The 24,210-nt window shown below is 38.1% G+C and overlaps 4 protein-coding genes across 9 annotated transcripts in view; 3 read left to right on the forward strand and 1 right to left on the reverse strand.

Annotated features, from left to right (window-relative positions):
- The window catches only part of LOC107685515 (zyxin-like), a 33,314-nt gene extending 31,793 nt beyond the window's left edge, over positions 1 to 1,521 (forward strand). For 2 of the 3 annotated variants that reach the window (XM_016482113.1, XM_016482111.1), the window contains exons 7-8: positions 811 to 980; positions 1,171 to 1,521. In XM_016482113.1, coding sequence (XP_016337599.1) covers positions 811 to 980; positions 1,171 to 1,353 — 353 coding nt within the window. In that variant the 3' untranslated portion in view covers positions 1,354 to 1,521. The remainder of the gene's footprint in view (positions 1 to 810; positions 981 to 1,170) is intronic. The other variant, XM_016482112.1, reaches the window with a different exon arrangement.
- LOC107685517 (general transcription factor 3C polypeptide 6-like) lies at positions 665 to 14,826 on the reverse strand. 4 transcript variants are annotated; one of them, XM_016482118.1, is made up of 4 exons: positions 14,767 to 14,805; positions 13,983 to 14,591; positions 6,684 to 6,687; positions 665 to 674 (listed from the first exon to the last, which is right to left on the reverse strand). In XM_016482118.1, coding segments are annotated over exons 2-4 (600 nt in total). In that variant the 5' UTR covers positions 14,577 to 14,591; positions 14,767 to 14,805; the 3' UTR covers positions 665 to 672. The 4 variants fall into 4 exon arrangements, with proteins under 4 accessions (XP_016337604.1, XP_016337603.1, XP_016337602.1 ...); XM_016482117.1 differs by lacking the exons at positions 665 to 674; positions 6,684 to 6,687 and having other exon boundaries at positions 13,805 to 14,438; positions 14,614 to 14,826; XM_016482116.1 differs by lacking the exons at positions 665 to 674; positions 6,684 to 6,687 and having other exon boundaries at positions 13,811 to 14,593; positions 14,772 to 14,805.
- LOC107685516 (ribosomal RNA small subunit methyltransferase NEP1-like) lies at positions 9,102 to 12,123 on the forward strand. Its single transcript, XM_016482114.1, has 5 exons — positions 9,102 to 9,271; positions 9,407 to 9,508; positions 10,206 to 10,347; positions 10,454 to 10,662; positions 10,795 to 12,123. The coding sequence occupies exons 1-5, from the start codon at positions 9,122 to 9,124 to the stop codon at positions 10,906 to 10,908; spliced, it is 717 nt and encodes a 238-aa protein (XP_016337600.1). The 5' UTR covers positions 9,102 to 9,121; the 3' UTR covers positions 10,909 to 12,123.
- A 658-nt stretch (positions 14,827 to 15,484) lies between the features above and the next one.
- Positions 15,485 to 24,210, forward strand: part of LOC107685519 (probable 28S rRNA (cytosine(4447)-C(5))-methyltransferase) — a 13,244-nt gene continuing 4,518 nt past the window's right edge. The window contains exons 1-13 of the mRNA XM_016482119.1: positions 15,485 to 15,642; positions 16,025 to 16,152; positions 16,284 to 16,323; positions 16,453 to 16,511; positions 16,599 to 16,825; positions 17,157 to 17,346; positions 17,449 to 17,648; positions 17,949 to 18,038; positions 20,906 to 20,993; positions 21,085 to 21,225; positions 21,415 to 21,554; positions 21,723 to 21,812; positions 22,508 to 22,630. Coding sequence (XP_016337605.1) covers positions 16,047 to 16,152; positions 16,284 to 16,323; positions 16,453 to 16,511; positions 16,599 to 16,825; positions 17,157 to 17,346; positions 17,449 to 17,648; positions 17,949 to 18,038; positions 20,906 to 20,993; positions 21,085 to 21,225; positions 21,415 to 21,554; positions 21,723 to 21,812; positions 22,508 to 22,630 — 1,494 coding nt within the window. The 5' untranslated portion in view covers positions 15,485 to 15,642; positions 16,025 to 16,046. The remainder of the gene's footprint in view (positions 15,643 to 16,024; positions 16,153 to 16,283; positions 16,324 to 16,452; positions 16,512 to 16,598; positions 16,826 to 17,156; positions 17,347 to 17,448; positions 17,649 to 17,948; positions 18,039 to 20,905; positions 20,994 to 21,084; positions 21,226 to 21,414; positions 21,555 to 21,722; positions 21,813 to 22,507; positions 22,631 to 24,210) is intronic.

Raw genomic sequence — 24,210 nt, forward strand, 5'->3', positions numbered from 1 at the left:
CGGATGACGTAGGACGCATGCACAGCGCACGCGCTGTTGATTAATGACGAACACAGAAGCGCGGAGGAGAATTAAGGGACCAAAATGAGGATTTGTAATGAAAAATGTCGGAGGATTTCACTATAAGCCCAGAGGAGACTGGTTTTCCTTTGCTAAAGTAAGGAAACGTTGCTTCCTTTGCTCCTGTAAACAAACTCACGAGACTAGCATATCTCAGAGGCGCGTGTGCAACACATGCGTCCTACGTCATCCTCCCGGAACGGCTTGCACGTATAACAGTTAGTGGAAGTGAGAGAAAAGTGTTAATAACATTTTAAATATAGATCGTTTTCTTAGAAAAATGCATCGATTCGCTACAGGAGGCCTTTATTCACCCCCCCCGGAGCCGTGTGAGGCACGTTTTAATATGGATGGATGCGCTTTATTTGACTACTTTTGGACTGTTGAACAAAAACACCCACCCACTGCCATTATAAAGCTTGGAAGAGCAAGGACAATTTTTTTATATAACTCCGATTGGATTCTTCTGAAAGAAGAAATTCATATACACCTAGGATGCCTTGAGGGTAAGTAAAACCCAGGCTAATTTTCATTTTTGGGTGAACTAACCCTTTAAGGCGGCGGGTCTTTGGGTCAATTAGTGAGGCTGAGCTGTTAAGACACAACAGTGACCTCTCCAGTCACCGAGTTGTCACTCCAGAGACTAATCTCTGTGTTTACTGCTCCATAATTAATCTTTCTTTACCTCATAAATCACTCTTTATCCCCAATCTCTATTTTTCATTAATATGAACATATTTTTCCTTTCAGAGGTGTGTGGTAAATGTGGAGAGGCTCTGTCTAGATCTCAGCCAGCAGTAAGAGCGATGGATAAACTCTTCCACTCCCATTGTTTCTGCTGCATGACCTGCTGGCGCCCCCTACAGGGCATGCAGTTCTACGACCATGAAGGAACGCCTCAGTGTGAGGACTGCTACATGGTGAGACATGTGAAATTACATATTTGTGGTTTACATTTTTTGGAATCAGAAAAACAAAAATATGCACTGTTATCCACATGGCATACTTTGTTAACGTGGGAACTCGTTATGTTTTGACATTGTTCACCCCTTTTGTTCATTAAAGCGTAGCATTGTTTTTCATACTGTTTGTCTTCGTGTGGGTTTCCAGAATTCTCTGTCTGTGTGTTCTCGCTGTGGGGAGCGGATCAAAGATCGTGTCCTGAAAGCGGTGGGCCAGTGTTTCCATGCCCACTGTTTCCTCTGCACTACCTGCGGCTGCACCCTGGAGGGCGCTCCATTCATCACCGATGACAATAACAACCCCTACTGTGTCAAAGATTACCATCTGTGAGCCATCACCAAATCACAGACCAGTCACAGCTCTCAGTTATACACTAGAGCAATTGAACTAATTATCACATTTAACCAGTCATCAAAGTTATGAACAAATCAGTGAGATTTTATATGGGTTGTTCTTCAGCTATTGGGCCTATAAAATGACACTTCCTTAAAACACAAGTTTTAAAATTAGTTTATTTAATTTGGGGTACGTTTTGTTGTGGAAATGACTTTTTATGTTTTTGGAATGTCCATGTTTAAGTTAGATTTTTATGTATTCAAAATACACACAATTAAAAGGTATTTTCATAATTTTTGTGTAATTGAATTACACCTTGATTGAAAGTGATGCACAAAATTGTTTAGTTCACAAATTACCTTTTTTCTTCACACATCATGTCTCATTTATTTTAATTTTTCAGACATGCTTTGATAAAAGGACATTACTGTTGAGGGCACGTTATTAGGGGCAAAGTTATTTATTGTGATGGAAAGTTATTACACAATATTTTCGTACTTTTTGTGTAATTGGATTACAGCTCAGATGGGAAATGATGCACAAAAATTTGTTCACAAGTGTTATTACATTTTGTCTTCATACATCACGTCTCAGATGTGCTTCCTTCATAAACAAGTATATTACTTTTTTAGGAATTTTTTTTATTATTTAGAATTTTTTGAGCATTTTATTGGAGCAAAGTTGTTTAGTGTGGTGGAAATTATGCAATTTGGGCATTTTTGTAATTTGTATAAAATAATTTTCACTTTATACAATCATGTTTTCTAATGTCATTTTTATGATGGATTATCGTATTTTAAGACTGAAATTTTGACTAGGATAGGCGTAAAATAAAATCTATAAACTAAAGTCCTTTTTTAAAATAGAAAAATAAATGTGACTTTCATAGAGCACACAATGTAGAATAGAATAGGGAAAAAAATTAACACTTGGATCATAAAAGTGCCTGAAGTTGAATAAACACCCATATAAAATGTTATATAATATTAAAGGGGTCATATGATGCAATTTCAATTTTTCCTTTCTCTTTGGAGTGTTACAAGCTCTTGGTGCATAAAGAAGATATGTAAAGTTGCAAAGACTAAAGTCTCAAATCCAAAGCGATATTCTTTATAAAAGTTAATAGTTAACCACGCCTAACTAAAATGGCTCGTTCTAACATGCCCCCACATGTCTACCTCACTATGTGGGAAAATTTGCATAACACCGCCCAAATGTTCACGCAAAGAAAGAAGGCGTAGCTTTTATTCTCGCTGTAGTATTGTTGTTGCCGCTGCCGCCATGTCGTGAAGACGCTGTGTGCTTCGTTGTGAAAGCGAAACTACTTTGTTTGGTCTTCCAAAAGAGGACGATATCCGCTTCGTCATGCCTGCCAGAATCAGTTCAGTTGGTTTTCATTCCACATATTACCAGAGATATTTAGCGATTGCACAATTGTAGGTCGAATTGACGATTAAAAAGTATTTACAAAGAAAAGTACATCAGTCACTGAGCCTGTTGTTATATTTAATAATAAGTCTATGACATTGTAGCTAAAGCTTTTTAAAAACATCTGGATTATAGATCGTATTATCTACACAAAAGCTTCGGAATATACTTAACCAGAGCCTTAGGTTATATATAGCAAAATTCATTCAACATCACAAAACTGTACAGTTCATTTTATAATTTTTGTTTAAAAACAACAGTGTTACTGTAGACAAACTAACATGTTTCTGAACAAATTGAAATATTTTATTTTTAACAGTCAGTATTCCCTGTGATTACTGTGCAGAATTCCAGGTTTCCCACATTTGGCATTTTAGTTAATTTGTTTTGTTTTGTGTTTTGTTGTGTTTTTACTGTCTCACTAACACCACTTATTTTGGCTTTAAGGTAGCACTGATATTATTTTGAGAATTACATCTGTATTTACATACAGTAGCTCAGAAACGTTTTATTTATCTTTGCACCTCAATGTGTGTTCCCTTCCTGGCATTGTATCTTGACTTTTGACTAACCAAGAAATTCTCGTATTTGATATAGTCGAATAAAACGATGGCTGCCATCATAAAAAAAGTTGACCAAATCCAACACATTATGCATGATTTGTTGTTATTGTTATTACGGTGTTTTTATACATTATGTTGCACGGTTGCCTCATTTTCATGCTGGTATCACAATACTGCTGAATTCAGTAAGCTGTTATTGACCATTTGAACACTTATGGTTTAGCCTCCATGTATTTACCATTTATCCAGTACTTTGTCTCTTTTTTGTAAACTGAACATCTAAATTTCTCTCTTAATATGTGAATGTGTGTATGTTTACGGTCGAAAGTATGCCAACGTGTTATTTTTGCTATCATTTTTTTCCCTTCCACATTTGTACTGTATTCTGAAATAATAAAAGTATCAAATTGACAAACGGAGCACTTCTTGATCTTTTTGACCTAAAAGATGTATCTTGAATGGATTTTCCCATCTCAGTCAGTTTCATTTTCTTCTTAATGTAATGTGTATTTTTGAAGGTCTGCATATGTTTACGTTTTTGTCATGTGACTGCTTCCAAACATGTTCGCTCCCACGCAATGTGTGACGTGCTCTTTTGTGGTTTTGCTCCTCTCACACCCCCTCAATTCTTATCAGCTCAGCTCGCCCCAGCCTCACATACACCACTGATAGCCAGGAGTGCCGACGTCTGTGTATGTAAAAATGTCACATTGAAGGTGTATCTAAATGAATATTAACTATGCCACTACACTGAGGAACTTAAAAAAAATAAAGTACTTGCAGTTTTGTTTTACATTTAGTGTTGGTGTTTCCTCAAGTTTAACTTGGGTGACTTTTTCCAGTTGATGGATTTTGAGAAAATGAAAATCATCTTCTGGCCCTCATAATTTTGAGAAATGGTGAGATACGGGAAATATTTCTAGAAATACCCTGTTTATGTATGTGTAAAAGAGAGGGGTCTTATGGGAAGCCAAGTCATTACATGTTTATCAGTCAGTGAAAGAGTGAACAGAGAGTGTGATGTGGGAAGATAGTAGTTGGATGACTTGTGGTTGACGGAGGAGAGATAGAACAGAAAGCGGAACAGTGTGACGAAATAGAAAGCTTCGCTGGAAGAACATTATGTAGGAAGAATCCTGACCAAACGGACATAAAAGAAGAAAGAAGAAGAACAGGATGGATGGATGATAACCCAGCTGTTCATCAGGTGAGGCTTTCAAGATTTATCTACTTTCAATTTTTGGTCTTTTGCCAGTTTTATTAATAGGACAGTGGTAGTCACAGGAAATGACAGAAGTAGGTGGGATGGGATCAGGAAATGCCACAAGCCAGATTTGAACTCGGGTTACCCATAGCTAACATAAGACCAGCGGCCCACCGGCGGTTCACCGGCGTTTTGCTCATCGTTATTCCAGCGGACCACCAGCGGCTTTTTTTGGGTGAACTAACCCTTTAACAATTTCCCCCCCCCTTTTTTTTTTAAATACCTATATTTCAAAAAAGGGGGAAAAACAAAAGGAACAAAACTCTTAAAGAGAAACATGCATATATATCTACATCACAGGGACATGTCTGACTGAATATAGACATCAAAACCCCTTTAAAAGACTTTTTCCCTGTTTTCAACTTAGTCGTGTTTCCATACTCCTTCACTAAGAGTCTTTAGAAGCTGTAATGTAGATGCCCCTTTTTGGTCAGACAATCAGCAAGCTGTTTCTTCGTAGAGGACCAGAGAATCTGCTGGACACCTCCAGAGTGGATCAGCTCTTTTATGCTGCTTATTTCAAGACAGAGCCTCTTCTCTGAAACAGACTTTGTAGACTTCACAGCATCTAGAAGAGAATGATTGTCAGTTACACAAACAATTGGCAAGTTGTTCAATGTACTGTCACCTGTTGTAATTTCTGAATAAAGTGCAGATAAACACATCCCTTTGTCAATGCCATCAGCAAGTGCCAATGTTTCTCCTGCCAAGGTGCTCCGGACAACTCTTCTGACTCTCTTAGACTGCCAGGAGATAGGTGAAAACTTTCCATCTTCTCCCATCAAATAATAATAATAAAATAATAATAATTAGTTACATTTATATAGCGTTTTTCTGGGTACTCAAAGCGCTTAACATGAAAGCGGGGAATCTCCTCAACCACCATCAACAGGATCAGGTGTCCACCTTGAGTACCACCATCTGGAAGATTTCCCATTGAGACATCACTAAAGACAAACAGTTTCAAGGAGTTGTTTTTTCCCGGGTTCTGAAATTTCAGAGTAACTTCTTCTGACTTCAGCTTTCTGATGAGCTTGTTTACATCATGCAAAGTTGAGACAATAGCATGTTTCATAGTAGAAGCAAGAATAGATGTGTCGCACATTACATCTGGTCTGCTCCGTCCTGCTACCCACAAGATTTGGCCAATCTTGGAACTCAGCATGTCGGTCCCACAGTCCATCAATGGAGCCTCACGTTGCACGGCTCTGGCTGGATCTATAACAATGGGCTGAAGACTTTTTATGTACGTGCTTTGATGTACATGTATCTCACCATTTCCAGAAGAGATCTCCATTCCTACATAACTGAAACTGTTGTGCTTTTCATATCCAACTTGAAAAGCAGCTTTCAAATGTGGGATGACCAAGGAGGAAAACATTTTAGAACCTCCCCATAAAAAATCATCAACGTGAGAAGCAAGAATTCCAGTTAACTCACCACTGTCGTCCAGCCAGTAGAACACAGCAGGGTCAATCTTTGACACACAACCTCCTAGCTGCTGCATAGTATCCTTGACCTTGTTGTACCAGTACAGAGAAGCATCTGCCAAACCATACACGCATTTGTTCAACTTCCACAGGGTTCCATTGCACTGTGCTTCTGGAGGAGGACAACTCTATTCAACTCTCTTCCCTGAAAAGCTGCTTTCATGTCTATTTATTTATGTTCAATTATCAGCTGTTTGTTGAGCTGTTTTTATCATTTCTCTCATTCTGACGGCACCCATTCACTGCAGAGGATCAGTTGGTGAGAAAGTGATGTAGTGCTGAATTTCTCCAAATCTGTTCCAACGAAGAAACAAACTCATCTTGGATGGCCTGAGGGTACATTTTCAGCCAATTTTAATTTTTGGGTGAACTATATTATTGTCACAAATCAGGCCTCTGTGGCTCTCTCCGACGGCCTCCGGAGGGCACCCTCTCCCGAGTACTAACGTCCATGGACTACATTTCCCATGCACCCCGTACCTGGGACTGATTACTGGCACAGGTGTTTCCCCTTAGCTTCCCTATTTAAGCAGCTCCCAGACTCTCAGTGTTTGCGAAGTCTTGTATTGCCCCGGCTACATTTCTGAGCATTTATCCCGTCTTGTCATCTCTTGTGTATTACCTCAACGACTCACCTCGCTCACGGAGGAGATGGTGAGGAGCCCAGCATTCCTCCATCCGTTCCGTCACGAACAGTTCCCAGTCCCAGTCACTCGTCGACCAGCCCACGTCTGGCTTTCCCCGAGAAGGTTGACGGCTCACCGGAAAGATGTAAGGGCTTTCTATTACAATGCTCCATGTTTGTAAATCAACAACCGCAGTTATACCCCACCGACGATAGTCGGGTTTCATTTGTTTGCTCTCTGTTAACTGGACGAGCTCTGGACTGGGCCACTGCTGCTTGGGAGGGGAGACGGCTGTCATTTCCATCATTTGACTGCTTTCTGAGACGTTTCCGCGAGGTTTTCGAGCATTCAGCTGGCGGAAAGGAGCCTGGCGAACAGTTACTCGCTCTACGACAGGGACGAAGCACGGCTGCGGATTATGCTCTCTCATTCCGCACTAAATAAAAGCTGCAAATGGATCCGCACGCCTCTGACTCCTCGTTACATATGATGTTTTTTCCCCTACTCATTATAGTACTGTACTGTCAGATTTGTTTATTTACTATTTTATTTATTTATTTTATCACATTTTATTCATTCATTTTAATATAATTTTTAATAATTATTTATTTTTCCTTTTTTTAAAAACACATTTTCCCTCTGAACTTTCAACAAACCCCCAAACATTCCCTTGTGATCCCTTGGGGGTCCCTGGACCACAGTTTAAAAACCCCTGCTCTAATCTACAACAATGCTCTTTTCATTGTTAGCGATGAACCCAACATTTTTCTTTCTCAACATTTTGTGTTCGATATTTGTTTCTTTACAGGCTTATAAGATGAGTTTCACAAGGCATCCAGAAGACTCATCTCTATCAGGCCTCTCTTACATTCACCTGTTCCTCTCCTCCTTTACTAAGGTACAGAGAACATGTCAGTGAGAAATGCATAAGCTCTCAAGCACGTGTGATAATGTTCAAATAATGTTACAGGTAACATGTGATGCTGACTCCTACCATGAGTTCATGCCCTTTGAACCTTCCTTCCTGGTGACAGTCCTGTGTTCAAACTCACGCTTCTGCCCCAAACCACTGACCTGTGTGAATAAATCTCAGAGTTATCCTCGTGAGATGTGTCAGAGTCGAACGCTGCACTGAATCTGAGAGGAACTCTTTTCCGCTGAGACCTGTTGGAGCTAGTTTGGGACTATTGAACCATTGGAGCTGCTCCCTGTTTAGTAAAAAAAGAAGATCATTCCAGAGATCATAAAACTGTTTATATTCACTTGTTAAGTAATGGGTTTAGAAATGTCATGTATAGGCTACATACATTTAAGCAATATTATCACATTTGATAACTCATGTACAGTATGACGAACAGTTAAAACCTGCTTGGTGGATATGATCTCTCACAGCACTTTGAAAATTTACCATGATTTTACTAATTTTGGAGGAAATGTAGATTCATACAAAATATTTTTGGGAAAGGAGGAAATCTCATGCATTCTTTTTTTTACTACAACAAGCTTAATTTGTTTACAAAGTTATCCTGGTTTACATGTGGTTACTATAAATACCACAGTTAAACTGGTTACTAATCAAGATTTATGGTCAATTTTATTTTTACCAAGGAAGGAGAGCATTTCACAGAGTAAAAGTGATTCCTGTTGTAATTAATTAATGATGGATAAATGTGTGCTTATTCTCTCTATTGTAAATACAGTTTGAGGTCTGAAGTCTGAATGTATCATAAATGTCAGTCTTATATTTGAAATGTATTATATTTGGATGAAACAAAGTATTTTTTGCATGTGTGCTTTTTGGTCTGCAGTCAGGGAATTTCATACATATAACATACCATTTAATGTTTTAATGCAGAACATGAATCAGTACAAAAATTCAATTATCACATACATGAAATTTCAATATACAATAATAAGAATAATAACAATATATCTTAACCTCAAAGGCAAAAAAAAAAATGCTAAATACAAATATTTAGTAAATCAATCATTTGACTCAGGAAAGTCCTAAGAATTTACAAATGTCTTTCTCATGATTGAATTTTTTCAATTTCTAAGTGAAAATTGTCAAATCCAGGTATTGTTGTGTTTATGGATTAAAATTGTTTTCATAATATCATTTCATGTATTTCAGACCTAAATTCTTCTCTGTAAACAATAACGGTTCAATTTACACCAGGTAAACATTATATACCGTGAATAAAGTATTTAATAAGACCCTATTGCCGTCATCAGCAAGCGCCATTCTTAACAAACGTGTTGTTGTGACGCACATTTGATCCAGTCCAGTTGGTGGCGGTAATACACTATAAGTTGGCTTGTCAACCGCTATTAAATCGTGCAAGAAGAAGAAGAAAACGCACATTTGATGCGTTGTGGTTCTGTGTCAACATGGCTGCACACGCTGGAGACAAGCGTTGTTTGGAGCATTTAGATGAATATGACCCAAAACCGGCAAAACAGCAAAAAAAAATTAACGAACAGATGACGGAAAAGCGTCTTGTTGTTGTTTTAGAAGGGGCCACTCTTGAAACCGTAAAGATAAAAGACAACTAAGGTATTTAGAGACTGAAACGGAATCATTTGTTATTCACTGGATTGCCACTAGAGCGTTAGCAATAATATTTCTCCTAACCGTATGTCTCAGAATTCAAATGTAAACGTATCTCTATACAGGTAGGAAAGACATTTGAGTTGCTGAACTGTGATCAACATAAGAGTATGATCATAAAAAGTGGAAGAGACCCTGGGAAGATTCGCCCTGATATCACTCATCAGGTAAAGCTCTTCAACCCTTTACGTTACCAGCAGTCATCTGAGTTACACATGGTTCATTTTAAGTTTTCAATATTAACAGGCTCATTTTTTAATAAAAGGGTTTAATATGATAAAAAGTTATACATTTTTGCACATTCACTTTTTAATGAGAAATTATAGATCAGGTACACTATGGTTTTAGTAGAAAAATTGTAAGTTTTAACTAGTGCTGTCAAACGATTAATCGCATACAAAAAAGTTTTTGTTTACATAATATATGTGTGTATACTGTGTACATTAATTATGTATATATAAATACAAACACATGCATGTATATATTTAAGAAAAATATGTAATGTTTATACATGAAATATATTTATATATAATATAAAATATAAGAATATAAATGTATATACATTTAAATATTTTCAAAATATATACTGTATGTCTGTATTTTTATATATGCATAATAAATGTACACAGTACACATACATACAGTATGTTATGTAAACAAAAACTTAGTTTGGATGCGATTAATCGCGATTAATCATTTGACAGCACTAGTTTTAACTTATATGTCACTGAGAATAAAATGAAGAAAACAAGCCGTCTTGCAAAGATATTCTGTCAGCTAAAACCATGTGATTTTAGTTTAAAACCGAGAGATTTTTATTTGTCCCATATCTGTCCTCTGAATGTCCTGTCTGCTTTCCCACAGTGCCCGTTGATGTTACTGGACAGTCCTTTGAACAGAGCTGGACTGCTTCAAGTGTACCTTCACACAGAGAAGAATGTTTTGATCGAGATCAACCCACAGACAAGAATTCCTCGCACTTTTGCACGATTTTGTGGACTAATGGGTAAATTCACTCCATTTGCGCATTTACTGTAATCAACAGTCAATTTTGACAGTTTTGTAATGCAAACATTTGTAAGTTTATCTTACTACTATTTGCCCTCCTATAGTCCAGCTGCTGCACAAGCTGAGTGTGAGAGCAGCAGATGGTCCTCAGCGTTTGTTAAAGCTGATTAAAAATCCAGTGTCGGACCACCTGCCACCTGGATGCCCCCGATATTTGACATCGTTCAAAGCAGGAGATGCTGTTTGTCCCAGAACGGTTGTCCCTAAAGATGGACCTGCCGCTGTTGTCATTGGAGCGTTTGCACATGGAACAGTGAGTCTGTTTACACTTCTCCTCACAGCTAAATGAATTATATTCTCCATGCATAGATAATAATTGCATAAATGTGAATCGTGTCATTGCTTTTTAAGTAAATCACTGATCTGTTTCTCCATCCTCTCATAGGTGAATGTTGACTACACAGAGAAGACAGTGTCCATCAGTAACTATCCTCTGTCTGCAGCTCTGACCTGTGCCAAGATGTGTTCAGCGTTTGAAGAGGTTTGGGGAGTGTTATGACAAAACCAAACTGTTATGAACTGTCAGGAACGGACCTTTGGACTGTGCTGTGTGTATGTATACAGTCCATGCCTTGGAGCAAAAATTGTGTTATATGACGGCACAACAGAGGAGAATATTTCATGAATTATAACACAGTTTTAACTCGCACTGACGCAAACCGTTATACCCTTTAAAGTGTGGGGTATTAAACTTCAGTTTCATTTTGTTTAAGTTTATACATTTAACAATAAACCCAGATTTGCATATATGAAACAACACTTTGCCTTTTTTCTCCTTACAGTAAACAATAGCGTACAACAGCGGGCCACTTTTTCAGCAGCCTTGGTTTTTGTAAGTCTATTCAAAATGTCCATGTTAAAGGAGTATAAGCCATAAATAAAATCAATCAGTGATACGGTGAATCAGAACATTACATTACTATTAGGCAAAAAAAAAAGGGAAAATCAGACAAAAAGATAAAGGTACAGGGCTGTACTTAATGGCTTTGAGGGGATAATAAAACTACAATCCCATTAAGCATTCTGAATGACAATAAAAATGGAGAAATATAAATTCAAAGTTGTTGATATGAATAACAACGGTGTTTAGGATAGATAGATTTTGAGAGCATAGCAAGACAATTATGTTATTCACTGTGCTTCGTGGGAGTGAAAAATTGCAAATTGTGGCTCTGATTGATAGATTTTTTTTGTGTGTGTGAAATCATGGGCAGTGTAATTTTTCAACAGGAATTCTGCTGTTAAACTCAGTTCTTTAAAAATGAAATTGAAATGATGTAAACTGATGCCTTCGGGAAAAGCACGTGCCACTGATTAACAACCCCAAGTTCACATCAGGTCTGTCTTTGAAGGTTTGTAAGTTATCATTAAAAATCAATTCCCTTATAGAGAATATGAAATAATTTTTAACCTCTAGACCGGGACCTGACTTTTGCACTCACCTGGTTTTATTGAGCATTCTGAAATGTTATTTTGAAGTTCTCTTTTAAATGTCTCTTCACTTTTTGAAATGTTCTGGTTTATCACAATTGTCTTATGGTTGTACTGTAGCTTTAATCTTGTATTCTCTCCACTATATTCACTATAAATTTAGACAGCTTCAAAACAGTCTCTCCTCCTGTGTTTGGGCTCTGGACCCTTTAGCTTCCTTGACCATCAAATGTGCTTTTAGATGTTGTTTTTTTCTGTCTAGGCTTGATGTTGGTTCTATGAAGGTAGAATGACGTCAAAAAGATTTGCATACGCAGGGTAATATTTGTGGAAGTGTACATAAGACTGTAAGTGTAAATTAAATTTGCATGCGCAAGAGAAGCTTTGTAACGGTGTAAATCGCGTTTCAAGCGCAAGAAAAAATTATTTGCAGCATTTTACTGTTATTCGTAAGTGTAATTCATGTATTGTGAAACTGCAGCTTCATGCTAACGCAAAATAAATATGGTCTGCATGCTTCTGACTTCCATTTTTCCGCGCTTACACTTTTGGCACGTTTTTTTCGCCAAAAGACGGTCAAAAGCACTGCAAGCCTGTGAACAGTGATTTGCAAGCGAAAACAACAGTTTAAAGAACTGCAAAACGGATTGACTGCATAGAACCAATCTGTATGTGTACAAAACTAACTGTTGCAAATGTCTAAATGACTTGTTGTGCATGTGGAGCAAAAAGTTCCCGAAATAAACTGGTATGTACAGCTCTGTCTTTCTTTTCTCTGCGCTTATAATTTTGGCACTGTTCTCTCACTAACTGAGTTTTGCAAGCGTGAGGGTTCCCCCACTGGATTTGTTTTCTTTCCTGTTTTTCCTTGTTCTTTCACCACATTGACACCTTTCCTACAGGTCTCAGGCTCTATTGGTTCTTGCAGAGTTCATTTCCTGCTGTAGGTTTTGGCAAGTTGGGATGCATTTGTAATTTTTCAATTATTTGGGACATTTCCTGTCTAATATTTTTCAGAGATGCAATCGGGTAAGGGAGAAAAAAGGTGAGAACATTGCGCGGACTGGAGGCATGCTCCACATGGAATTTCTTTTAAAGATATTTGCTTTCCATGCTCATTTGTAGTCACTTTAAGGTATTTTGTTATATATTTTTATTACCTTATATGTCCAAAACTGTATTTTTTCCACAAAAAAATAAAAAAATAACATGTTGCAACATTTTACAAAAATCAAGATTGAATATATTTGGTCAAAATCCATGTTATAAAAGATTAAGTGCTGTGCTGGCTAGTTAAGACAATATTGGCTGATTAGACTGCAGTGCCTACCCTAAATGCAAAAATGTTTGCCCTCTCTCTCTTCACCTTTCCCATATATCAGACCTCAAATATATAGAATATACATCGTTTTTGAAGTAAGACTAAGAGTAAGACTTAGAGACGTGCAACACAAAATTACATCATTAATTTTATGTTCAGGCAGCTAAAATGTATGTCAACAGAAGAAAAAAATGAAACTTTGCCATTAATACCTTTTAACAGTGTGAGCTGAAATCTAATATAAAAGTCATGGAAATGTCTATTTTTACTTTTACCTAGTTTTTAAAATGTTCTATTCTAAAGTATTTAATTGTCTAGATGGTGATTTGTGAGAGAAGTGTTGATTTGAGTTTAACCTGTATTATTCAGTAGCGAACCACTCTGAATTTTAATAATTTAAAGGGGTCATATGATGCTGCTAAAAAGAACATTATTTTGTGTATTTGGTGTAATGAAATGTTTATGCGGTTTAAGGTTGAAAAAACACATTATTTTCTCCTCTATGCCCCGCCTTTCTGAAACGCGTCGATTTTTACAAAGCTCATCGGTATGAAAAGCGAGGTGTGCTGTGATTGGCCAGCTATCCAGTACTCCAAAGAGAAAGGAAAAATTGAAATAGCGTCATATGACCCCTTTAACATAGATGGATAGATGCTTTAATAAAAAAAAATAATACGCAAATGAGACAGACACATACATTGAACAACTTTTATGTAACAAAATACAAAACCACTTTAATTAACCAGAAAGCTTATATTTACATTATGTAGTATGTACATTATCAGAAATCAAACAGTCTTTTAAGAGCCATCGTCCCCTGCTTGTATATTGGTGAGTTGAGAGCAGCTGCTGGCGTTCATCGTCTCCTCAGCGGAGTTCTCCAGAAGCGTGGCTCCCGCGTCAGTCTCAGTCTCATCCATTTCATCCGCGGATTCGTCGCTCATTTCTGGATCCTCGCAATCTTTAGATTCGTCTAGCACAGATTTCTCAGTGTCTGTGGGACCCAGGTAGTGACAAACTGCGCTCTTCCTGCCGAACGATTCTTCCTCGTGGAGAGTCAGCACCTCTATTCGGTTAGAGACGGGCTCGTCCTCCTTCCTCTCCGACAGGAACGTCCGCTGAAGCATTAGCTTCTTCATTGTGTGACATTTGTATTTAAGAGCTGAACTAGAACCTGCGCCGTCCTCTTCAAAAATCACACAGGTTCCGATGGCATCCTCGTATTCCCCGGCGAACAGATAGCGGCCCACCTGCATCATGGGCTGCTCGCTGTCGATGTCCACGATCTTACACGCGCCCTGCCGACTGGAGATTAAATCAGAGCTGATCATCCCAGACAGTTCCGCCACAACCAGCTGCTCCTCTTCCACCCATTCGTCCTCCATAGCTGTAGCTGATGAAGCAGTTGCACTCATTTAACTTTTTGAAATGTCTGGGCTGCTCGCTGTCGATGTCCACGATTTTACACGCGCCCTGCCGACTGGAGATTAAATCAGAGCTGATCATCCCAGACAGTTCCGCCACAACCAGCTGCTCCTCTTCCACCCATTCGTCCTCCATAGCTGTAGCTGATGAAGCAGTTGCACTCATTTAACTTTTTGAAATGTCATGCAACTCATGAGCTGAAGCGCTCCGACAACTTCAAGTAGCGAATTGCTTTCGCAGAATTTGCGCGACGGAAGTAGTGATCGGAGGTCCGATTCATTTATGGGAATCGGTTCTTTTGAACAGTTCGGTGTAACCTTTAAAACACGATTCAGTAGTACTTCTCTATCTATCTATCTTTTTTAAGTTTTGCAAATAAAGTAGCCTACTATTGTAATTCCACGTGTCTTCGTGTGTTTAACCGTAAATCAGATTGGACATTAAAAACCTAAATATAATTTGTATTTACATCAGTTAGTACTATAATTTTACTTTGGCCAGAAACGTTTTAGCACATTTAAATAAATACTCCTCTGACCAAGAGGAACAGTATTTTTACTCAATTAATTTACTTATACTTTAGACCAAATTTCACATTAATAAGTGTACATTTACTAATAAGAAACCCAATGTTATGGTTTTGTTGACTGAAATATATATTGACAGTATCAGACTCCAATAAGAAAGCTGTAAGAACTTTGAAACCTTGTGAACTTTATAATATCAAGTTAGGCCTATTTATCTGATTTTGTATGCATGTGTATGTTTATATCTCGTGTCTTTGTTTTGAACTTTTATACCTCCCACTGGCGACTCCTATTCGTTGTAATTTATTATTCTATCCTTTTCCTTTTGTTTTTCTGTTCTTCTTTTTGATGTTGCATCGAAAGCAACTTCCGGAAAACCAACGTGTGCTGAAGTCAGTCACATGTGCGCTAGTTCCCAACAGCATGAGAGACACATGTACTCGGGCAACTTTCGTAAATTAGAGCTAAAAATTTTCTGAGTGTCCTAGAGAAGATCGGAATAAGCGCAAGAGCGTGCTTTTGTTCAACAGTGAGTATCTGGTGGGTTTATCTGCTGGGATTTTTTTTGTGTCTTTATCGGTTCACTGTAAGCTAAGTTCGTAGTTTGCAGCGTGCTAGTTAATGCTGCGCAAAATACATTTTAATGTTTATTTTCTAAACATGGTATTGAGTCTATTGCAATAATATAAACATAACGGGTTTGTATTTTAGTGGCCTTATGAATATATTAGCATTACCTATGTAAAACTGTGGAAGCAGCTCCACGCTCCGATCTGATAATCAACCAGCCAACTTATGCAAGTTTGTCATGATTACAAGTCTTGGTATCTGTTTCTGGCCTTATAATTATGATGTTTTTTATTCTGGTCAAATATCAACTTATTAAATGTTTACTTGTATTGTTACCGTAGAGCAACTTTGTAGGCGTCAATCATGGGCAGAAAGTTGGACCCCACCATCAAGGTGAAAAGAGGACCTGGACGGAAGGCCAGAAAACAGAAGGGAGCAGAAACTGAGCTGACCAAGATTTTGGTTGATGGTAAAGCACACATTCTCTGAGCGATTTGGTTATTGGACAACATTTTCTTGTTTTATGTATTCATTATTTATATACTTATTTTATAATATATATATAAAATGGTTATAACAATGGTTATTCTCTATTTGCAGAGGATGGGCCAAAAAAACTTTCAAGCAGAGCGAGAAAACGGTAAGTTTCTTTTAAATGACTACATATGAATAACTACATGTAGTTTTTTCTTTTGTCCTATTTTTGTATCTCTGTGGTAATTACTTGTGAATTGTATTTTATTTTTTTCCCCCAAATAAATTTCAACAGAGCTGTAAAAAGAGCTCAAGTAACTAAAGAACCCAAACAAGAGGAAAAGCCTAAGAAAGGTATTTAAACATTTCAAAATGAAATTATAATGGAATTACAATGTTGATGCACCCATGAATTTGTAAATTAATTCTTTTCTATTGCAGGATTCTCAGATGAGAATAGTAAATGGCTAAAACCAACTCAGAGGAAGCGAAAGATTGAACAATCTGAAGAAGATGAGGACAGTGACAGCCAGTGGGAAGAAGATGAAGATGATGATGAAGAGGGCTTTAATAACAAGGAAATGGAGGAAAAGGACGATGACGATGAAGATATGGTTGATGACTATGGTGCTGATGAAGGGGATGATCAAGACAGCGATGGAGAAGAGGTATGATTTCAACCAATGAAAAACATTTGTATAGAGGAAATCTTGTCCTTTCTCAAATGTCAAAAATAATTTTTTTTTTTTTTCTCTTGATGTCGTACCACTTAAGCGTGGAGCACACAATACTGTATTTCACAATGCAGTGTGCTTGACTATGCGTTTACATGTGAGATGAACTGGAAGTAATGTCAAAATACATTGTAGCATACTACCATTTTAAATATTTGTTATTATATATCGTCATGCACTATAAACACTATTAAAAAACAATCAGCATAGTATTCGAAGCGTAGCCCTTTCCTTATTGTAATATTATCATTACTTGCCCTGTCAGCTTCTGCCAATTGAGAAAGCTGCAAGAAAACAGAAAAAACAAACAAGCATGAAACCAGAGAGTGATGATGATGATGAGGATGATGATGAGGAGGAAAAGGAAGATGAGGATGAAGAGGATACTGTACAGGCAAATATTGATGAAACTGAACAATTCAAACTCCCAGGTTCAGCAGATAGAGCGAAGGAGGGTGAGTTCAACTTTTAGTATGTCAGCAAACTAGAGGAATTCACAGCCTCAAAATTGTATGGCTCTTGAAGTGTATTCTAACCCTTCATCTCAATATATGTAGGTCTTTTACCGATGGACCTACAGACCATCCATCAGAGGATCAAAGATAATGTGGATGTGCTGTCTCACTTCACTGAGAAGAGAGAAGAGGGCAAGGAGAGATCGGAGTATCTCTCTCTGCTGCGCTCTGACCTCTGCACCTACTACAGCTACAACGAGTTCCTCGTCAGCAAACTCATGGCCCTTTTCCCGCTCTCTGAGGTGCGTGTTTGTATGCGCTAATGAGGAGCAACTTAGCATGACAGGTTTTGTTACCATCTGAATTGCTGAAGTGTAGATGCTTCCTGTTTTAGTACCACCCTTCTGCTTCCTCACAAGGTGTGTGGCTATGCTAACAGGATAGAGGAACTGTCTGTCAAGATCTGAAGGGGTGGATGGCCACACCTCCACCTCTATATGAATTGGCAGTACATCTATATCAGAAAATAACTGTCTTTGTAAAGCTTTGGAAGTTGTTTTCTTATGTGTTGATTGATGGACATATACAACGTTCAATTTCAGCTGATTGATTTTCTTGAGGCCAATGAAATTCAAAGGCCGGTCACCATCAGAACCAACACCCTAAAAACCAGGAGGAGAGACTTGGCTCAGGTCTGAAAAGATTTCTTTTCCATTTAAATGTGATATTTTGTATTAGAGTCCCATTTGCACCTGTTTTGTGATTGGACAGGAACCTGTCAAGAACTGAAGGGGTGGTGGATGGCCACACCTCCACCTCTATATGAATTGGCAGTACATCTATATCAGAAAATAACTGTCTTTGTAAAGCTTTGGAAGTTGTTTTCTTATGTGTTGATTGATGGACATATACAACGTTCAATTTCAGCTGATTGATTTTCTTGAGGCCAATGAAATTCAAAGGCCGGTCACCATCAGAACCAACACCCTAAAAACCAGGAGGAGAGACTTGGCTCAGGTCTGAAAAGATTTCTTTTCCATTTAAATGTGATATTTTGTATTAGAGTCCCATTTGCACCTGTTTTGTGATTGGACGGTGCGAGATATTGGTTCCAAAACAAGATCCAATTACTCAAACCTCATCAGAGCTAGTTTAAAAAAAATTTTTAGTTTACAAAAGCTGTCACTGGGGCAGTACCTTTTCAAAAGATACACTTTTGTACCTTTTGGCTACTAATATGTACACTTTAGGTACAAAGATGAACGTATGGAAAAGGTACCATTCCAGTGATAGCTTTTGTACCTTTTTTCTGAAAGTGAGACGGTACCCAGAGAGAAGCCTGTCTTTTTCAACAGAAGATTGAGCTATAATGTGTTGATTACAATTACGGAGGTATTTACAAAAAAAGAGAGAAAATGCATAGATGAATCATTCATAATTATCTATAATGAGCATTTGCAAAATAGATAGGGCACATTTTAATTTTATGCCAACTTTAATAGGGCTGGGAAAATAAATCGATGCATCGAGAATCGATAAATGATTCAGAGATTTTCCGAATGCATCGCGATTCTTTCTTGACTCGATACTGTGCTTAGTTTTGAACAGCAGATGGCAGTGCATGCTTTAGAGACGGCCGTACTCTGCTTGTTTCCAAATCCTTACACACACTTGAACCTAACATAATCATTCATAAAATTCGAAAAGGTTGAAGCGAATTACAAAGGTGTTCACAGTGGGCTGTGTTTACATTAATCTCCCGTTATAAAAGCATTCTGAGCTGAGGTGAAATTACTTGACTCAGCCGAACGCACAAGCGCTCTTTAGCACTCTTCTTCATGAGCATTTGAGTGTGCGGATAAAAACTAGATTAGAGCGCCATCTGCTGTTAAAATCTAAGCTCAGAATCGATTCCAGTGGAATCGCGATGCATTCTAGTGATGCAAAGTCAGATTCATTTCCGCGAACCGGTTCTTTTCGGACAGATCGGCTCATTGAACTGGTTCAAAAAGCCGATTCATCGGTTCCTGACGTCATCAAGCAATAACGTCTCTACGCATTTCTTTTCTAACAACTCAGTGCAATGTTGTATCAATGAAAAATTCAAATAAGTCATTTGTGTCAACACATATTGAAACATTCAAGATAAATTTATTTGTGTGAAAGCATATTGCTGATTATTACCATATAATTCACTTATATTCAGGTCCCCTGAAATGCTTAGAAACACGCAGCGTTACTCTGTGTTGACCTCATTTTAACTGAAACAGGAAGACAGGGTGGGACATATCAAGCAGCCCCGCCCCTTTTTAAAATAGCCAATAGCGTTCGTTTATATCACAGCTTGGGCTAGAACCGTTCAGAGCCGTTGAGCTCCGTAAAGCCGCATTTGACAGGGTATGCCGGTTGTAGTGAGAAAGCAATCCGATCTAACGGACCAATGAACCACGTCGTCTTCGCCATTCAAAATCAAATTGCACTTTTTTCATTTTATAATGCTGTCTTGTTGCTCTTCTTCCTACTAGGTGCATTTTAAAAATGTTTTCCCGATGAATCCTTGACTCCTGCTCAAAATGATAAATTAATATAACGACAGCTACAAAAAAAACAACAACAATAAGCCCGCGAAGCTGTTGTCGTTCCATCCTGACGGATGACAGCCGTGACAGCTAAGGCTGTGTTTACACTTGGCATTAACATGCGCTCACCGTGATCTGATCAAGCAGATCGGATCATCAGTCAATCAGGACACAGCGCGTTTACACTTGGCAACATCAGCTGACTTCTCAATCTGGATAACCAATCGGATCTGTATTTCCCACGCAATATTTAAATAAGTCTGCGGTGCAATATTTTCAGTCGCGGGACATTTTACAAATCAAAATAAATGTAGGAGTCTCACTAGTGCTCTTCTTCCGACAGATCGGGAGAGAGGGGGCAGCGTTTTGCATGATGTCGACCTGCGAATGCAGACACGATGGCTGGATTGCGTTTACATTACACTGAGATCCGATCACAATGCGTCCTCGACTACCTGTGGACCAGGACACGCTGATCAGATAACATTCCGATCAGAAGCGTGTTCACACTTGTCTTTTCAATGTGTATGTGGACAACATCCGGATACAGGTCGCATGTTAATGCCAAGTGTAAACGCAGCCTAAGTGTGGAATCCCGGAAAATAAACCGTGGAACTTTGACCAATGAGAGAACAGTTTACTTGCGCGTGGCTTGTATTAACAAATTTGGTCCATTTAGAAACTTTGCTGTGTGAAAACGAACCGCACCAAGAATAAAAAGCAACATTGTAATAATTAGGGCTGCACGATAAATCGCATGCGATATTTAATGCGCATCTTAAAACTGTCACAAAATCTGAGACGAGTGGTCACAAGAGACCCATCCAAGGCCTATTTAGAATTTTTGATACCCTATTTTAATACCAGGTGTCTCGCCTGACCACTTGTCATTGGAACATCCCAAAACTACAATTAAAAAAGACAGATGTCAGTCTGGTTCACAGACGTCTTGTAATCTAATGGCATGTTCTTTAACACAGGCTCTGATTAACAGAGGAGTGAACCTGGATCCATTGGGGAAATGGTCCAAAGTGGGCCTGGTTATCTATGACTCTTCTGTTCCCATAGGTTAGTTCCAGTGTCATAACAAAACAAACATTTTTGTTTTGTCACACTTTGACGACTGAAAGAATTCATGTTATTTCTCTCTTTTAAACAGGAGCAACTCCTGAATATCTGGCAGGCCAGTACATGTTGCAAGGTGCATCATCGTTTCTGCCTGTAATGGCGCTTTCGCCCCAGGAGGGGGAGTCAGTGCTAGACATGAGCGCCGCTCCAGGAGGCAAGACCACATATATGGGTGAGCATATGCTTCTCTGTGACAGTCACACCAACTGCTGTGTTACTGTACAGTGGCGAATCTCTGTTGTGCCTATTGTTTATTGGCTCAGTCGACACCAAAGAATTAAAGTCAGACATTTCAACAATGTTATATTAAAATGTTTTGAGAGTGTGTGAAGCCAAAATTTGTATCATTTGTGTGATGCAGCTCAGCTCATGAGGAACACAGGCATGATTGTGGCTAATGACGCAAATGCAGACAGACTGAAGAGCGTGGTGGGAAACATCCATCGTCTCGGTGTCACTAACGCTGTCATCTGCAACTATGACGGCAGACAGTTCCCCAAGGTCTGCACTATCCTTTTTTCCTGTTCTGTCCTGGTTTTTTTCTTTTTGGCTTTCAGTTAACCATGTTGTGTTATTTAATGTTTTTGTTTTTTGTTCTGTTTTTGGTGCATATCCAGGTTTTTTATACATTTATGTGTGTCTAATCGGATGTTTTATTTTGAATGGTAGGTGATGGGAGGTTTCGATAGAGTGCTTTTAGATGCTCCTTGCTCGGGTACAGGAGTTATCTCTAAAGATCCAGGCGTAAAAACCGGCAAGGTAAAATTATTTTCTCTTTGTGGCATTTGATACTGAAGCTTTTAAAGATCAGCCTTTATTCTGAAGACTTTTTGTTACTTTTATGCAATGGTGTATAAAGTACCTGAAAGCCATACTCAAGTAAAAGTACAGATGAACTATTTTCGTTAGCAAAATTGAGCAAAAACAAGCAGTATTATGTCTAAAATGTAAGATCTCATTGCTAACTTTACTGAACTTGTATAAAATAATTATTAAATTTGTTATCATGCTGATATCTGCAGAAAAACGGTACTCTTTGTGTGATATAGATTAACTATATTAAATTATATAAATATAAAAAGCATACAGAAGCATTTTTGTAGTCTACAATTTAGAATGCCTGGAATTTGAAGGTTAAATAGACTAATAAACGTGCGTGCACTCTGTGTGTGATTTGGTGATATAGCTTACTTGATAATGTCCGATCGCACATCATTACAACAACACTTACCATGTTATCGCAGATATACTGTATATCGCACACACCAGACTCGACTTGTGTGGAAAATGAATTATCCACGGTTGTGCGCGGAATCAAAGTCTAACTCGCAAATGTACAGATACTCCCAAACAATACTTAAGTACTGTAACTAAGTATTATTACTTCGTTACATTACACCACTGCTTTTGTGTACATTCTCCATTGAAACTTAAACTTTGTCTCTGTCTCTCAGGATGAGGCTGATATTCTTCGCTCGGCTCACCTGCAGAAGGAGCTCATCCTGTCTGCTATTGACTCTGTCAATGCTGATTCTCCAACTGGCGGATACCTTGTTTACTGCACATGCTCTATTATGGTTAGTTGCACACAGTAGCTATGTTTCCATCACCCTGTTTTTATGCGTATTTTGAAGTATCACCTCAGAAACAAGTGATGGCAATGGCAAAAAAAAAATAAATCCCTTAATTCACAAAAAAGTTTTTACGCTCGCTTGAAGTGGTTTTTGACTTGTGCGAAAAAGTGTTAATGCAAGTAATGGGAGATGGAAATGCACTATGTGAATACATTCCTCCATGTTCATAGTTATTATATATGAGAACTAGATGAGTAAAGTTTGTAGACAAACTTTAAGTTGGCTTGAAAAAGCCTAGCCAGAAAGTTTGAAGTAGTTTTAAAAGCTTGCAATCTGAAAGTTTTCAGTTTGGAGTAGTTTAAAAAGTTAAAATAGTTTTAAAGATTAAAGTTTGAATGTTTTCAAGGCAATACAGTCTATCAGAAAAACAGATAGGTATAAAACACATTGCTATGGTACCTGAGGTGGTTGCTAGGCTGTTTCTAGCATGACTAGCATGTTGCTAACATATTTTTAGCATGATTAACATGTTACTACTAGCATGTTGCTAGCAAAATTAGCATGTTGCTAGCATGTTTCTAACATGGTTAACATGTTGCTACCATGATTAACAAGTTACTAGCATGTTTCTAGCATGATTACATGTTACTAACATGGCGTTAGCGTGATTCTAGGATGATTAGCATGTTACTAGCATGATTAGCATGTTACTAGCATAATGCTATCATGTTTCTAACATGTTTAGCAAAGTTGCTAGCATGTTTCTAGCAAGATTAGCAAGTTACTAGCATGTTGTTGACATGATTAGCAAGTTAATAGCATGTTACTAGCATGTTGTTATCATAAGCATGTTACTAACATGGTGTTAACATGAGTTGCAAGTTACTAGCATGTTTCTAGCATGATTAACATTTTACTAGCATGTTTCTAGCATGATTAGCAAGTTACTAGCATGTTGTTAACATGATTAGCTTGTTACTAGCTTGCTGCTAGCATGTTTCTAGCATGCTTTGCTAATTAGCTTTGCTATGGCAGTAGACTGCTTAAAAACACCATAAGTCTCATTGTATAAAAGTTTTCACACCCTCAATGAAAGTCTATGAGATTTTAGGTGGTTTTGATAGTCTGGTTTTCGAAAACCATAAGTCGGATCAGTTAGAAAGATATAACACACCGAGTCAAACCAGTCTGAAAGTCTGATCCGAGTTTGGTGGTTGTAACTTGAAAGCTTTAGGAGGAGATAGTGTTTAAAGGGGTCATATGATGCTGCTAAAAAGAACATTATTTTGTGTATTTGGTGTAATGAAATGTGTTTATGCGGTTTAAGGTTAAAAAAACACATTATTTTCCACATACTGTACATTATTGTTTCTCCTCTATGCCCCGCCTTTCTGAAACACGTCGATTTTTACAAAGCTCATCGTTCTGAAAAGCGAGGTGTGCTCTGATTGGCCAGCTATCCAGTGCGTTGTGATTGGCCGAATACCTCAAGCGTGTGACGGAAATGTTACGCCCCTTAACATACTGTGATGCCCTGTCTGGCCGGAGCGATGATTCAAAAACATGAAAACCCATTATATATA

The sequence above is a fragment of the Sinocyclocheilus anshuiensis genome, unplaced genomic scaffold (genome assembly GCF_001515605.1).
Source record: "Sinocyclocheilus anshuiensis isolate Anshui unplaced genomic scaffold, SAMN03320099.WGS_v1.1 scaffold185, whole genome shotgun sequence".
NCBI classification, from domain to species: domain Eukaryota; kingdom Metazoa; phylum Chordata; class Actinopteri; order Cypriniformes; family Cyprinidae; genus Sinocyclocheilus; species Sinocyclocheilus anshuiensis.